At 34.1% G+C, this 15,016-nt stretch overlaps 1 protein-coding gene across 4 annotated transcripts in view; it reads left to right on the top strand.

The window, feature by feature from the left end:
* Positions 1–15,016, top strand: part of VTA1 (vesicle (multivesicular body) trafficking 1) — an 86,030-nt gene that overhangs the window by 53,264 nt on the left and 17,750 nt on the right. For 2 of the 4 annotated variants that reach the window (XM_011962048.1, XM_011962049.1), the window contains exons 6-7: positions 5,553–5,729; positions 11,216–11,296. In XM_011962048.1, the coding sequence (XP_011817438.1) occupies positions 5,553–5,729; positions 11,216–11,296 (258 nt within the window). The remainder of the gene's footprint in view (positions 1–5,552; positions 5,730–11,215; positions 11,297–15,016) is intronic. The other 2 variants (XM_011962051.1, XM_011962050.1) reach the window with 1 other exon arrangement.

The raw sequence follows: 15,016 nt of genomic DNA, 5'->3' as shown, positions 1-15,016 counted from the left end.
AGAGAGAGAGAGAGAGGTCTTTGTTAGGAAATTAGAGATACGCCCTTTTACTCCTGAATACTTCTGTGCTTTCTAAGAATAATGGCATTCTTTTTACTACAGTGTACTTATCAAAATTGAGAAGTATAGTGTTTATTCAGTGTATCAACTGATCTCCGTCTGTATTCAGATTTCAGCAATTGACTCAGTAATACCCTTTGTAGTTTTTTTCCTCATGCAAATAGATCATACGTCGCATCTGGGTGCCATATCTCTTTAGTGTCCTTAATCTGGAGTAGCTCCCCAGGATTTCCGGTGTTTCTTTGCCTTGATGTTTTTGAAAAGTACAATTACTTGTTAACTATTCCTCAATTTGTTTGTCTGATGTTGCCTCATAATTAGTTTAACCCTATGCATTTTTTTGCAGAATAGCCCAAAATAAGGTTTTATCCTCCCTGGCTTACATTAGAAGTATACGATTTTGGTAAAATATTGGTGATGTTAAGTGATCACTTGGGTAATGTGGTGTCTTCTGAGTTATTCCCCATTAAAGTTATTTTTCCCTTTGCTATTTAATTTAAGGAAGATACTTTGATATTATATAAATATCCTATATTTTTAATGCAGCTTCACCCCCTGGGTTGATGATTTATCATTCTTTTTGTTTTAATTAGTTGGCACTCTACCATGAGGATGGACTTTCCAGTCAATACATAAATAAATGTGTGTGTTCATTTAATTATTTACATCAATATGGGCTCATGAATTTATATTCAGTGATTATAATTCATTACCCATTATTCTTTATTATGTTCCTTTATGTGACTCCTGTTGCAACTTCTGCACCAGTTGTGGTTTCATTACTTGAGCAAATTAACATTCTTTGGTACCCAGTATACAGCTGTTGATCTGGCCAGTGCCTTTTTCTTCATAGCTGTCCGTAAGGTTCACTAGAAGCAGTTTGCTTTCAGCTGGCACGGCCCCAGTACACCTTCACTGCCCTACCTCAGGGGTGTATCAACTCTCCAGCTCTATGTCACAGTTTGGTTTGCAGGGATCTTAATAGCCTTCTTACCCTTCCGCAAGATATTACATTGGTCCATTATATTGATGACATTATGCTGATTGGACCTAGTGAGCAACTAATCTGGACTTAGTGGTAAGACATTTGCTTCCCAGAGAATGGGAAATCAGTCTGACTAAAATTCAGGAACCTCAGTGAAATTTCTAAAGTTCTAGTAATATGGGGCATGTCAAGATATTCATACTAAGGTGATATTGTTGTATCTAGCCACTCCTACAACCAAGAATAGAGGTACAGTGCCTAGTGGACCTATTTGGATTTTGGAGTCCACACGTTCCTCATTTGGGTGTATTACTCTGACCCATCTGCTGAGTAACTCATTCTTCTTTTCCTTTTCCTTTATCTTAACTATTCTGTCCTTTGAGCGTCCACATAAATTTTAGAATTAGATTTTCAGTTTCTCTTTTTTAGAAAAAAATGCCTACTGGGATTATGATTAGTATTAAACTTAGGGAGAATTAATTGTCTTTCAGTACATGAACATAATATATCTGTCCATTTATTTAAGCTTTCTGTAATTTCTTTCAGCAGTATTTTAGATTTTTTGGAGTAGAGGTTTTATACTTCTTTTGTTAAATTTACTTCAAGTATTTTGTGTCCTTTCATTCTCTTGTAAATGAAATTAATTTTATAATTTAGTTTTCCAGTCATTTGCTTCTAATATGAATTACAATTGATTTTTGTATAATCTTTTATCTTGCAACCTTGCTAAATTTACCTGTTGATTCTGATAATTACTTTGTAAATTCATTGAGAGTTTGTATGTAGATAATTATGTCATCTGCAAGGAGAGACAGTTTTGCTTCTTCCTTTCCAATCCTCATTTCTTTTTCCTGCCTGTTGTGCCAGTGGCAATAAATATGTCCATTGTTTTGTTTGGTTTTTTGCCCTGTGCAATACTGAGAAATTTTCTTTAGTTCTAGGGTGCTGAGAAGTTTTGTCATAAATATTGAATTTTGTCAAGTGCTTTTTATGCACTTATTGAAATTGTCATAGGACTTTTTTTCTTCTGTTAATATGAGTTACATTGATTTTTCAAATGTTGAACCAACCCTGCACTCATGGGTAAACTTAGTCATGATGAGGCCTTGTATTATATGACTGGAGTTGATTCTGATGTCAAGAATTTGTTGTCTGCATTTCAGTATTTGTGAGATTTGGTTTCAGGGTTACACTGGCCTCATAAAACAAGGTGAAAGTAATCCCTTCTGTTTTCTGAAAGTGTTTGCATACGATTGGTATTTTTTCTTACTTGAATGTTTGATGTAATTCACTGCTTATTCCATCTAGGCCCTGCATTTTCTTTGTAGGAGGGTTTTTAACCATGAATTCAATTTCCCCAATAGATTTAGGACTATTCAGATCATCTCTTTTTGGGTGAGTTATGGTATTTGTATCTTCAAGTGGTTTGTTCATTTCCTTGAGGTAGTGCCGTTTATTGGCATAATATTTTCTTATTGTCTTAACTATCCTTTTAATGTCTGTAGGATGTATTTGGTATCACCTCCTTCATTTGTCATATTCATAATAGCTGTTTCCTCTTTTTTCCCCCCAACCTCTCGACAGAGATGTTTTAATTTTTTTTTTATTATTTCAACAAGTATTTAGTAAGTTTTTTTCTTTTTTCTTTTCTATTCCTTTTATTTTTTCCTGCACCACACTTGGAGTTTAATTTACTTTTGTTTTATTTAGCTTCTTAGGGAGGAAATGTGGATCTTTGATCTTTAAATCTTTCTTTTCTGATAGAAGAATTTAAATCTATCAGTTTCTCTCTAAGCATTGGTTTTTAGTGACATCCTGCAAATTTTGGTATCACTCAGTTCACCATAATTACAGTTTTCTTTGTGATTTCTTCTTTGAGTAATGGATTATTTAAATATATTAATTTCAGAATGTTGGAGGTGTTTCTAGATATCTCACTGATTTCTAATTCAGTTCCATTTTAGTCGGAGAACATACTATAAAAGATTTCAGTATTTTGTAGTTTACCAAGATTTATTTCATGGCCCAGCATATGATCTGTCTTGGTGAATGTCCCATGTGCAGTTGAAAAGAATGTATTCTGCAGTTATTGGTTATGATGTTCTGTGTTAAGTCTCCAACTATAGTGGTTTTACTAGTTCTGTCAGTTTGTTTCATTTTCAGACGCTGTTATTATATTAGGCACATGCACCTTTATAGTTATTTTTTATGAACTAACCTTTTTATTATTATGGAACATCCCACTATATCTTGCTGATATTCCAGGTTATTAATTCTGTTTGTCCTGATTTTAAAGTTTACCACCCCAGCTTTTGTCAGCTTGATATTTATGTGACGTTTTTATCATTATGATGGTCCTTTTTATCTCAGCTAATATTCCTTGTCATTGATTCCATTTGTTTATTATTAAAATTAGTCACCAGCTTTTGTCTACTGGATATTCGCATGGTATGTCAATTTTCATCCTTTTAGTTTAAACAAATCTAGATCTTTGTGTTTTAAAGTACATTTCCTGCAAAAAACATAAAAGCACTTTTTTATTCTGACTCTCAGCCCCTGTGTGAGAAATAGTGTTTAGTTCATTTACATTTAATGTAATTGCTATAGCTAGATTTAAACCTATTTTGCCATTTCCTTTCTGTTAATCCCATCTGTTTTTTTTCTCCTCTTACAATTTTTCCCCCCTCTGGTTAGTTTTTTCTCTTTCATTTGTTATGTCTGTGTTTTTCTTTATGGCCTTGAACAAATTTGTCATAACTGCTTTAAAGTGCTTTTTTGCTGATTTTCAGTATCAGGGTCATTTTGAGGTCTTTTTTGTAGACTCTTTTTTTTCACATTTTCCTTTTCTTCCCTGATTTTTAGTAACTTCTATTGTTGATAACATGTTGAAGCTCCTCTGCAGCCTGTTATCTTTCTCTGCAAAGTCCTGATTCTTGTTCAAGTAGACCATTGACTTGCCAGAACTCAAACTTTGTCCTCCACTTTCAGCTGTAAGTTGTTGCTTTTCTCCAGGGCCCCCTAGAGTCTTACCTGAGTGTGCATAATTCAGGAACTTGTAGGTATTTAGTTGGGATTCATACAAACATTTCATGACTCACTTCTTGGCAACTCTTTCTTTTGTGTAGACTATTGAGTGCCCTCAGATGAAAAGCCACATAAAATCAAATGTTACCTGGTAAGATTTCCTCTTACCCTTACTCTCATTTCTACCAACTTTTGGTCATGCTCTAGTGCTTTTATGTTGTGGAGCTTTTTTCTTTCTCAGAATGTATAAATGTTAGAGTTCTCCAGTATTGGGAGAAGTCATGTTAATGTGTGTAAAGTATAAATACATCCACAAGGTTGCTTGATAAAATGCTCATCTCAGATTAGTAAGTAAATTTAACTGTTTTCCTATTTGAAATTAACTACATTGAATAACCAGTTTATAATCAGACAAAAAAGTTATTTAAAAATGTGGTAGGAAGTAGTAAGATGTATTCTCCTTGATGAACCTGTAGCTCTAGCTTGCTTTTATTTTAAGTTATTATGATTACCAATAGTGGCTGATTGTTATTTTATACTCAAAATTCAATTTTTCAAAGTAGTTTTCAAATTCGGCTCATGATACAGTATATTTTAAAAGTTTACATTTCAGGACTTTTCAAAATGAAATATCTCATTTCTTTCTACATAGCTAAATGCAAAATTTTATTCCTCTGTTTTTGTTAGCTAAATGCACTGAACAACTCACAATCATTTAGTAGCTAGTACACAGTAAATCTTAAGTAAAAGTCAGCTGTCAGAAAATGGAGTTCTTATTGGATAGCATAAATGTGACATGTTTTGCCAGAAATGTCCTTGAGTCTTCATAAGTTTAAAGAAAGTTTATTTTAAAGAAAAATATAGGTCAGGCGCGGTGGCTCACGCCTTTAATCCCAGCACTTTGGGAGGCCGAGGCAGGCAGATCACGAGGTCCGGAGATCAAGACCATCCTGGCTAACATGGTGAAACCCCGTCTCTACTAAAAATACAAAAAAAAAAAAAAAATAGCCAGGCGGGGTGGTGGGCTGCTGTAGTCCCAGCTACTTAGGAGGCTGAGGCAGGAGAATGGTGTGAACCCAGGAGGCGGAGCTTGCAGTGAGCTCAGATCATGCCACTGCACTCCAGCCTGGGCGACAGAGCAAGACTCCATCCAAAAAAAAAAAACATATATATATATGTGTGTGTGTATATATATATCTACACACATGTGTACACACGCACACACACTATATGCAGAGATTTTATAGAATTAGAAAATATTAACCTGAAAGAAGTGATAATCATATTGTCAGGTACGTTTACATTTTTTAAGAAAATAAAAAAATTAAAAATATTGTTTTAAGAATAGAGAGCCTGCTTCTCCACTGCATTAAATAGAGTTGCATTTAAAGATTCCATTTGTCATGTGTATAGTGAAATAAGAATACTTAGCATTTGTATTTCAAAATACCTAGTATAACATTGTGTATATGTGATCTGATAGATGTTGAAGAAAATGAAGATGCTGGAGCAGCCTCTCTGCCCACTCAGCCAACTCAACCATCATCATCTTCAACTTATGACCCAAGCAACATGCCATCAGGCAACTATACTGGAATACAGATTCCTCCGGGTGCACACGCTCCAGCTAATACACCAGCAGAAGTGCCTCACAGCACAGGTAGGAAACTATAACTGAATGATTTATTTAATTCCCCTTTTATAAATAAGAACTGCATTTCTTATCAAGTATGTGCCTCATAATGATGGTCGTGAAACATGACAAGTTCCTTGAATTCCATTTGAACCTACAAGAAACATTAAATTATTTTCATTAAAGTTTTAATAAAAGTTGTATTCTAGTTATTTGAGAAATGACAAGTATTATGTGCATTGATTACTATTAACTTTATATTTTATTAATAAGATTAGTTTCTATGCTTTTCATATATATGCTGTTTTTCTTTTTCTTCTCTTCCCTTTCTTTTCCCTTCACTATTTTTTTAGAATGGCTCAGAGGTGAGTGGGGTTGATTAAAGGATGTGTCAGTTAGGGTCTCACTGTGATACCTAAGTTTGTTTCATTCCCTTGGGACTATGCCTCTGCCCGTGATAGGGAGTGGGCTTTAAGGCATAAAATCTCAGTAACAATGAAATCATAAGACAAGTGAAAGGAGGGATTTGGGTTTTTTTTTTTTTTAACCTTACAAATGTGACACTTTAAAAAACTAACAGGAAGGAAAGACCTATCTTTTGAATAAATCAGTGCTGTATGTGTATGTTTCTATTTTTAAAAATCTGACAAAATTAGTCCGCAGTAGTTAAGTCAGGGTCAGTAAAGACACTTTGACAAAATTTCAGTTACTCTTCCCTTTAATTGCATTGTTGGCAAAGTGTCACCTTTATCTCCAAGTAGCACACTTGCAACTATTATTTAAATTTTACATTTAATTTAATTTTTTCAAAAACTTTTCTTAAAAATTTACTTTTATCCCAGGTGACTTTTGGTACTAAACTATATAAATGCTTTAAAATACTTAATGAATGGAATGATAGTCATCCTTCGAGCCCTGATTTCTACTGTTCCTATTATGTAACACACTGTTACTTTATTGACTTTCATTTGTGAGCCTTAGTTTACCCAAACCTTGTAAGTTATTTTGCGTGAATTACATTATATGCAAGTTTTCTATTTTGATCATTGTAACATCAAGTATGATTAGTGTCTTTCCTCCTGTTTTAAACTTTCAAGTTTATATTATCTGCAAAAATATTGCTAACATTTTCTTTAAGATTATTGATGAAATGATAATTTTAGCACTGATCTCTTTTTGTGTCTTCATTCAGCATATTTTACCCTGACATTTCAATATTTTATGGCCTGTGTGATGACATTAATAGACAAACCTATTTGCATTTGTTTTGGAAGTAAAATTTCTTGGGACACTATTAAGTATTTTGTTATGTTTAGAAATATTCATTATTTCCAGTGTAGAATAATGTAAGTGAAACCAGCTACTTAGATCTGTTTGCCTTAGATGAATACTGTTCAAATTATACTTGAAGGTTTAAATCCGATCAAGAGTCCTAGACATAAGCATTCTATAGAGGAGCCAAGAGGAAATAAAATGCATTTAGGAGGCAAATCATATTAGTCATTTGTTTCTACCCCGTGCTAAAGCATAAACTCAGCTGATATTTAACTTCTCATGACCTTAATTTTTCTTCTAATATGAAATTAACCATACTTCTCATGGTTATTTTAATTATTAAAAGGGAAAAACTATAAAAATGGACTAGTAGTAGGCCTATTGCAAAATGAGTGTTCAGCAAATTAGCCTCCTTTCCCTCTTTTTTTTCCTCTTCCTTCCTATTTCTGTGCCAAGGAGAGACAAGGTATTTAATGGCAAGTTAATGATCACTTAAAATTATTATGCAAATCAAGAGAAGTATCACAACTGGGGGTAGGATATTAACCCTATAGAAAGACTGTCCAAAAAGTTTTGTTTTAGACAGTATATCTCCAGGCAGAGTTGTGGCATAGGCATATCAATGTATATTTTATATATAGGTAAACTCTATGAGTATACAAAAGAGAAAACACTTTTAGTAGGAGGGCTATAGTAGATTGATCCATATGAAATTGCTAGTTTTGTGTAACAAAAACGATAAAGTATTGGTAGTTTTATATGTTCAAACTAATACACAATGTATCTCCTGGCTAGAATAGTCATGACATAAAGATAAATATTAGGTGATTTTCCATTAGAAAGTTTTCTGTCACAAACAGTTCAATTTGATCCAGTTAACTCTAGAGTGAGCCTCTTGTTTTCTCTCTCTTTTGTTCCTTAGAGGGAAGAATAAAACTAAAAAACTTAAAACTTTTATAGAATGAGATCCTATCATATTTTATACACTCTTGTAGCCTTAGCAGTCAAATGATTATCATAACTAATTTCCACACTTATTCTTGCGCAACTATATTATATGTTACTGTCTTTAATTCACAAACTCTCAAGAGACTAAGCAGTTATTCTAAGAAAACAAACATACCCGGTAATGACAGAACCAGGATTTGAATCCAAGTTTTTTTGACTTCATGTTTTGGCCACCTGCCTTCTATGTTCCTTCCTCCAGGGAACTCAAATCCTCTCAAAACCTACTTTTCTGATAGTATATTTCCCCTTAAGATTGGTTTGAGATGTTGAAATCTCCTTTTAGCCCCAGATTTTTTTTCTATTATATTTGAAACGGTAAAAAAAAGAAGTTCATAGTTGCCTAATAAAAAACAAAATAATGTTTTTAATGTATAAATAATAGCAAATGTTTCCCTTCTTACTCACTTTAAGAATGATTTATTTTCTCTCATATAAAGGTCCAGGATGCACTTTTATCAAAGGGAAATCCTTAAGATAGCTGAAAAGAATAGTATGTACTAATTTGCAGTTTTTAGTTCTTCCACAAAAAAGCAAAGGGGGTGCAATGAGGACAAGGATAGTGATTGTTTAAACAGGGGAAATGTTTGCTTCTTGTGCTTTCACCACTGCACAGATATCACATGTAGTTGATACAGTGTGTTTTTTTCTTTCTCAAGAAGCATAAGCTTTTTATAGTTCATATTACAGGAGAAGATTTTAATAATAAAGCTAGATTAAATAATAAAGTTATTTTATGATCAAAGCTAGCCTTTCATTGTAAAATGCAACTCACTTCATAGATCAAAATATAGGCTGTGTACTTGTGTCAGAAGTACCATGTTTGCATTCTTCTGTAAGCTTTGATATCCTATTGTTGATACTCTGGCCTACGCATTTCTGTCAACACTATTTCTCATGATTAAGGTTTCACTCATTCTTTGCTTATGCTGTTCCTCATAGGTAATGTAGGTAACATGTCTTTCTCTCTTTTTCTGTGTCTCTCCAAATGTTATGTTCTTTCAGGAGTCTGTTTAATCACACTTTCTGGATAGCCTTCTCTATTTAGAGATTTGTTTGGAGTATTTTAATTTAGGCAGAAATGCAAATTACTTAGCAACGAATGGCATTGATCTATAGATTGGACTGATAAAGTGTAGTAGATTTACCTTGTTTATAAAGATATATATGAAAAATACATGTAATCTACATAAGCTATAGGTACACCTGTTTCAAAGCAGTAGACATGACTAGTCTCTGAAGATCCATCTCAGATTTTACATTCTAGCATTTTTAAAATAATATATATTTACATGCCTTTCAGTGTTTGGCAACTTTTATGGAGAAAATTGTCAGATGTTTATAATTTAAATACATTCGGTGAGTATTTATCAAAATCAAGCAAAAAATAGTCATTGAATAGATCAGCCTAAAATTGGTCTGTCTCCTCTCTTTGGATTTATATTTTATATAGTTTTCTATAAATATATTCATATACACAGTATATAAGAATACTTACTGTAGCATTATTTGTAATAGCAAAAGATTGGAAATTAAAACTTAAATGTCCATCAGTAATGGATTGCTTTATAAACTATGCATGCAGAGGATGGGACGCTAACCATTAAAAACAGCACGACTTATATATATTAATCTGGAATTATTGCTAGGACACATTAAGGGAAAAATGCATAAAACAGTATAGTATGCAGAACTTACTACCATTTGCAAAACACACACACGCACAGTATGCCTTCTAGAAGATTTTGGTTTAGACAAGTACACAAATTTCTCAGCAAAGAACAGCATTGACATATACATGGATTGGATTGGACACACAGTTATTTGTAGGTGGGTGGAAAGGTGTCATAGAAACTGGTGCTAGCCCTAAAGTGCTTTGGAGTAGGAGAGGCAGGCTTTCTCCTTTATATTTTTTTGTACTATATAAAATTTGTACTTCAACGTTCATCTGTATCCCTATGTACTTTAAAATTTTTCAATTTTTAGTTAAAAAACAAGATTTGTATGGCTTTTAATAGTTCCAAAGAGTATAAATATGGAACGAGTTTGTCCCTAAGCACAATTAAGTGAGGTAAATAATGTATATTTAAACCATTTTTTCTCTTAGGTTGGGAATGAGAAAAATCTTAAAAGTCAAAACTTCACACCAGAAGAACTTTGGAACTTCATACCAGAAAAACTTCAGACCTTTAGAAAATTTTAGAACTTCAGCCATCTTTTGTGAAACCATTATTCTAGAACTCTCAGTGGATACATATCCATTCCCCTAGAAACTTCCTCTTTATTTAACCTTTTTTTCTGTTTCCTTTTTCTTATTCCAGTATTTTTCCCACTTTACCCTTTCTACAAATCGCCTATTTGAATTCAGTGTATTAGTTTGGCAAACAGTCCATTTTGAGACACTGTTTAACTCCATTGATTTGCCATAATCAACTTTTCCTCATTTTATTTTCCTACTGATAGAATCATTTCAGTCCTTTTTTTGGGGGGAACTTTTAACACTTTTTGTTAGTTTTTTAGATGATTAATGAATAATCTTCTACTTTGGTATATTCCTTACCATTAATCAAGAATGCTAAGTTACTCATTAATATGACAGTTTTGAAACATTCTAACAAAGTCAAAACTGTTATTTATTGGATAATTGTTAAGATATATAAAAATATCTTAAAATGTGTAAACTAGAAAATTACAAATATTAATTTGAAATTTCATGCACAGTGATGAAACTGGATTCATCTTCTAAGTTAAACTAAATTAGAATTTTGTCCTACTTTATCTCCAAATTAAATTGGCTGGGAAATTGAAAGGTAGGAAGTCCGGGAGGCTGAGGCAGGAGAATGGCGTAAACCCGGGAGGCGGAGCTTGCAGTGAGCTGAGATCCGGCCACTGCACTCCAGCCTGGGTGACAGAGCGAGACTCCGTCTCAAAAAAGAAAAAAAAAAAAAAAAGAAAGGTAGGAAGTCTGTTACTTCTACAGATACTTGGTAAGCTTTAATTGAGAAGTAATCTGAAGCATTAGACAAAATATATATTAGGAAAGCATAACCCATACACATATGTAAACACTCGATATCCTCCAACATCAAATAAGTATATCCAATTAGAATCCATTGATGTTTCAAGAAAATAAATAAAATAATGAAATTGCCTCATGATTTTTAAGTGCTGCCCTACTGTATAATTAAAAAGTATAATATTTTTATACCCATTTATGCTTTTCTGATTTGCAGGTGTAGCAAGTAATACTATCCAACCTACTCAACAGACTATACCTGCCATTGATCCCGCACTTTTCAATACAATTTCCCAGGGTAAGTCAGCTGACTGTTTTGTGAGATACATTTATCTCCTGTTTTGGGTTGCTGTTTTGTAATTTTACCTTGACAGTACCATATATTTAAATGTTGTTACTTAAATTTCTAGGTAATATGAAATAAATTTCCTTGAATGCTTATGTTCACTAGATTCTCAAATGAACCAGGATTGTTTGATATTAAAAATACCAACATCCAAAGGTGTCCTCTTTTGTTACAGTTATTTTCTTCATGCACTACCGAATATAGAAGAACAGACGTATAGCCAAGGCTGCCATGGAAGCCAATGCTAGATTATATTAATTTAGTTCAAGATTATTGTGAGTTCTGATTGTGACTTATCTACACTGTTACTAAATTATCTAAAAAGAAAGGAGCTGACCATTATTGAAAATAAAAATCTCTGAGGTTACTTTGGTTGTTTGGTTTACAGGCTAAATGATTGGTTTAAGTATAATCTTTACTTCTCTGATTTTTAGCCCAAATCAGGCATTGTGTTTGTTTTGGTCTTTCTCATTCAGACTTTTGTTTTCTTCATATGTCAGATGATATTTAATCCTTTTATATTTAAAGTGAAGATCTTTTTTGTTTTCTTTTATTTTTTGAGATGGAGTCTCGTTCTGTCGCCAGTCTGGAGTGCAGTGGCGCAGTCTCAGCTCACTGCAACCTCTGCCTCCTGGGTTCAAGCAATTCTCCTACCTCAACTTCCCCAGTAGCTGGGACTACAGGCATGCGCCACCATGCCCAGCTAATTTTTATATTTTTATTAGAAATGGGGTTTCACCATGTTGGCCAGGGGATGGTCTCAATCTCTTGACCTCATGATCCGGCTGCCTCAGCCTCCCATAGTGCTGGGATATTTGGTAAGCTTTAATTGAGCTACCGTGCCCAGCCATTTATTTCTAATAGCTGTTATTTAGTTTCCTCTGATGCTGTCTGTCGGTGTGTTTTCACTTCGAATTTTCTGTTATTCCTGTATGAGTGGGAACTGGCTAATTAAGCCTTCCTGCCTCTCAGCCATGGAATGAGGAGAGCCTTTTGTGGGTGAGTTGGATATCATACCTACCTTAAGAGTCCTAACACTATCTGGGCAGTTTGTTACACAGTTTTAGGGAGATGTTCTCTAAATCTCTTGTCAATTTTCCCTTTTCAGTTTTTTTCATTCTTTTTCTCTTCTCTTCTCCTTTTCAATTTTGTGGATTTATTTCCTTTTGTGTTACTTTATCATTTCATTATGATTCAGGAGGAAGAATAGTTAATTATATATGCTTAGTCTACCACATAGAACCAGAACCCTAGAATTCTTTACCCATCTAAACTGTCAGGCAGGTGTTAGGGCAAAATAATTTTTATATATGTAAGAACTCTCACCTTTTGCCTAGCACATACCTTTTTTAAGGAACTTAACTCAGGATGTACTCCATCAAGATAAGGGTGATAATCAAACAAAAGAGAAATATGAAATATAAGAAATGGTGAAATATACTTCTTTAGATACTCTAAAGAAGAAAGATTCTATGATAGCTTTACCACATGCTTGGAAAGCAATTGCTCCAAAATTAGAATAGGAAATTGGAGAACTCCCCTCCTTTAAGAAAAGTAACATGAATTTCATGTGATATATAGAATAGAAGCTTCAGAATATGAAAGACATAGATAAGAAGCCATAGAATCCTGCCAGTAAGAAAAAAAAAAAACTAAAACAAAACATCTAAGAAAAATTTTGATATTATATAAGAAATCTTAATTTGGAAGGAAACAAAAATATGCCATGATTTTGAACAGTAATAGAATTATGGAATATAAAAGAAAAGGATTTCATTTGACTTAGACACAAAGAACATTCTCCTTCAAAAGGTACCAGGCTTATGACAAAACATAGAGTACTTCATTCAGGATGAAATATAAACATCAACACTGACATTTTAACATTATACTGGAAGTCCTAGCTAGTGCAGTAAGAAAGGAAAAAGAAATAAAAGCTATAAAGATAGGGAAAGAAAAAATAACACTATTTTTGTTCATAGATGACATGATGGTCTGTAGAAAATCTGGAAGAATCAATAAAAAAACTGATAAGCAATTATAGCTGGATTGCTGTATAGATGATTAATATGCAAAAATTAATTGCTTTCCACATAGCACAAAACAAGTGGGATTTCAAATTAAAATACACTGCCATTGTGTTTGTATTTACATAAACACAACAATCGAAAACAAAGTACCATTTACATTAGCATTCCACCAAAAATATTCAGGTATAAATGTAACAAAACCCATTACAAGATCTATATGAGGAAAACTACAAAATGCTGATGAAAGAAACAAAGAATTACATAAATGGAGATTTCATAATCATGCATAAGAAGACTCTGTATTAGTTCTTCCCAGCTTGATCTATAGATTATGGACAGTTCCCATCAAAATCCCAGGAAATTATTTGGTGCATATGAACTCCAGCTATCTAAAGTTTATATGGGGTGGTAGAAGACCCAGAATAGTCAACATAGTATTGAAGGAGAAGAACAAAGTTGGAGGACTGACACCACCTAGACTTCAAAGCATAAATCTGCAGTAAATTAGACAGTATGGTATTGGCAGAAGAACAGACAAATAATCAGTGAGACAGAGAGTCCAAAAAATAGACCCATATAGAAAAAGTCATATGATCTTTGGCAAAGGAGCAAAGGGAATACCATTGAAAAAAGATACTCTTTTCAACAAATGGTGCTGGAATAACAGGACAGTCACATATAGCAAAAAAAGAGTGAATCTAGACACAGGCCTTCCACTCATCTCAAAATTTAACTCAAGTCTGATGCCTAAATTTGAACTCCAAAACTAGGGACTTCTGATTCCAAAATGGCAATGTAGAAGCATACTGACTTCATTCCCCACCAACAGAAAACAAAAAAAAATATACAGCACCGAGATCGACACCAGCAACAACCCAGAGCCCAAGTATGAGGATGAAATAGTTCCTGGGCGACAGAGAAGTGGAAAAACTCCAGTAGGAGAATCGGACTTCCACTTTCTTGATGCTTCTGCCCTGCCCTTATGTCCACACAGAAATTCTCCGCCACCTCATAATTTCTACACTGGAAGAAGTAAAATTGAAGTGGTCAACCATCGTCACCACCTTCTTGGGTTCCTTGGCAGGAGACCTGTCCTTGCCTTAACCCACAGGTAGCATCATGACTGCCTGAAGGGAAAATATCACTGAAGACCAGTAGAGACTATTATTCCCAGCCCCAGGGACTTCACTGTGCATCCTGGCCAAAGGAGACACCAAATCAGAGTGGCTGTTCAGCAGTACCAAGCTGCAGGAGGTATATTTCCTAGGTCCTGTAAGCACAAACCCCTACCTAGTCTGCCTTCCCACACTGCCAGTGTAATCCATTTGGGACATTCAGTGCTCCAAACATTTACTAGAACTGAGGGAAACCTGCGCGTACGGCGCCACCTAGAGCTGAAAAGGAGGTAGCGACATAACAGTGAAGATTTGTCAGCAAATACATGCAATAAAAACCAAAACAAGCTGGACAGAGAAAACTGAAATAAATAACTAATTCTTCCAGTGCAAAGACATGGGAAAGACCCACAAGAAACAACAGTAAACAGGGAATCATGACCTTCTCAAAAGGACAAAGCAAAAATCCTGGCCGAGCACGGTGGCTCAAGCCTGTAATCCCAGCACTTTGGGAGGCTGAGGTGGGC

The sequence above is a fragment of the Colobus angolensis genome, unplaced genomic scaffold (assembly GCF_000951035.1).
Source record: "Colobus angolensis palliatus isolate OR3802 unplaced genomic scaffold, Cang.pa_1.0 Scaffold58, whole genome shotgun sequence".
Classification (NCBI taxonomy): Eukaryota; Metazoa; Chordata; class Mammalia; order Primates; family Cercopithecidae; genus Colobus; species Colobus angolensis.
Note: the sequence above shows the minus strand (reverse complement) of the source record. Positions and strands in the feature narration are given on the sequence as shown.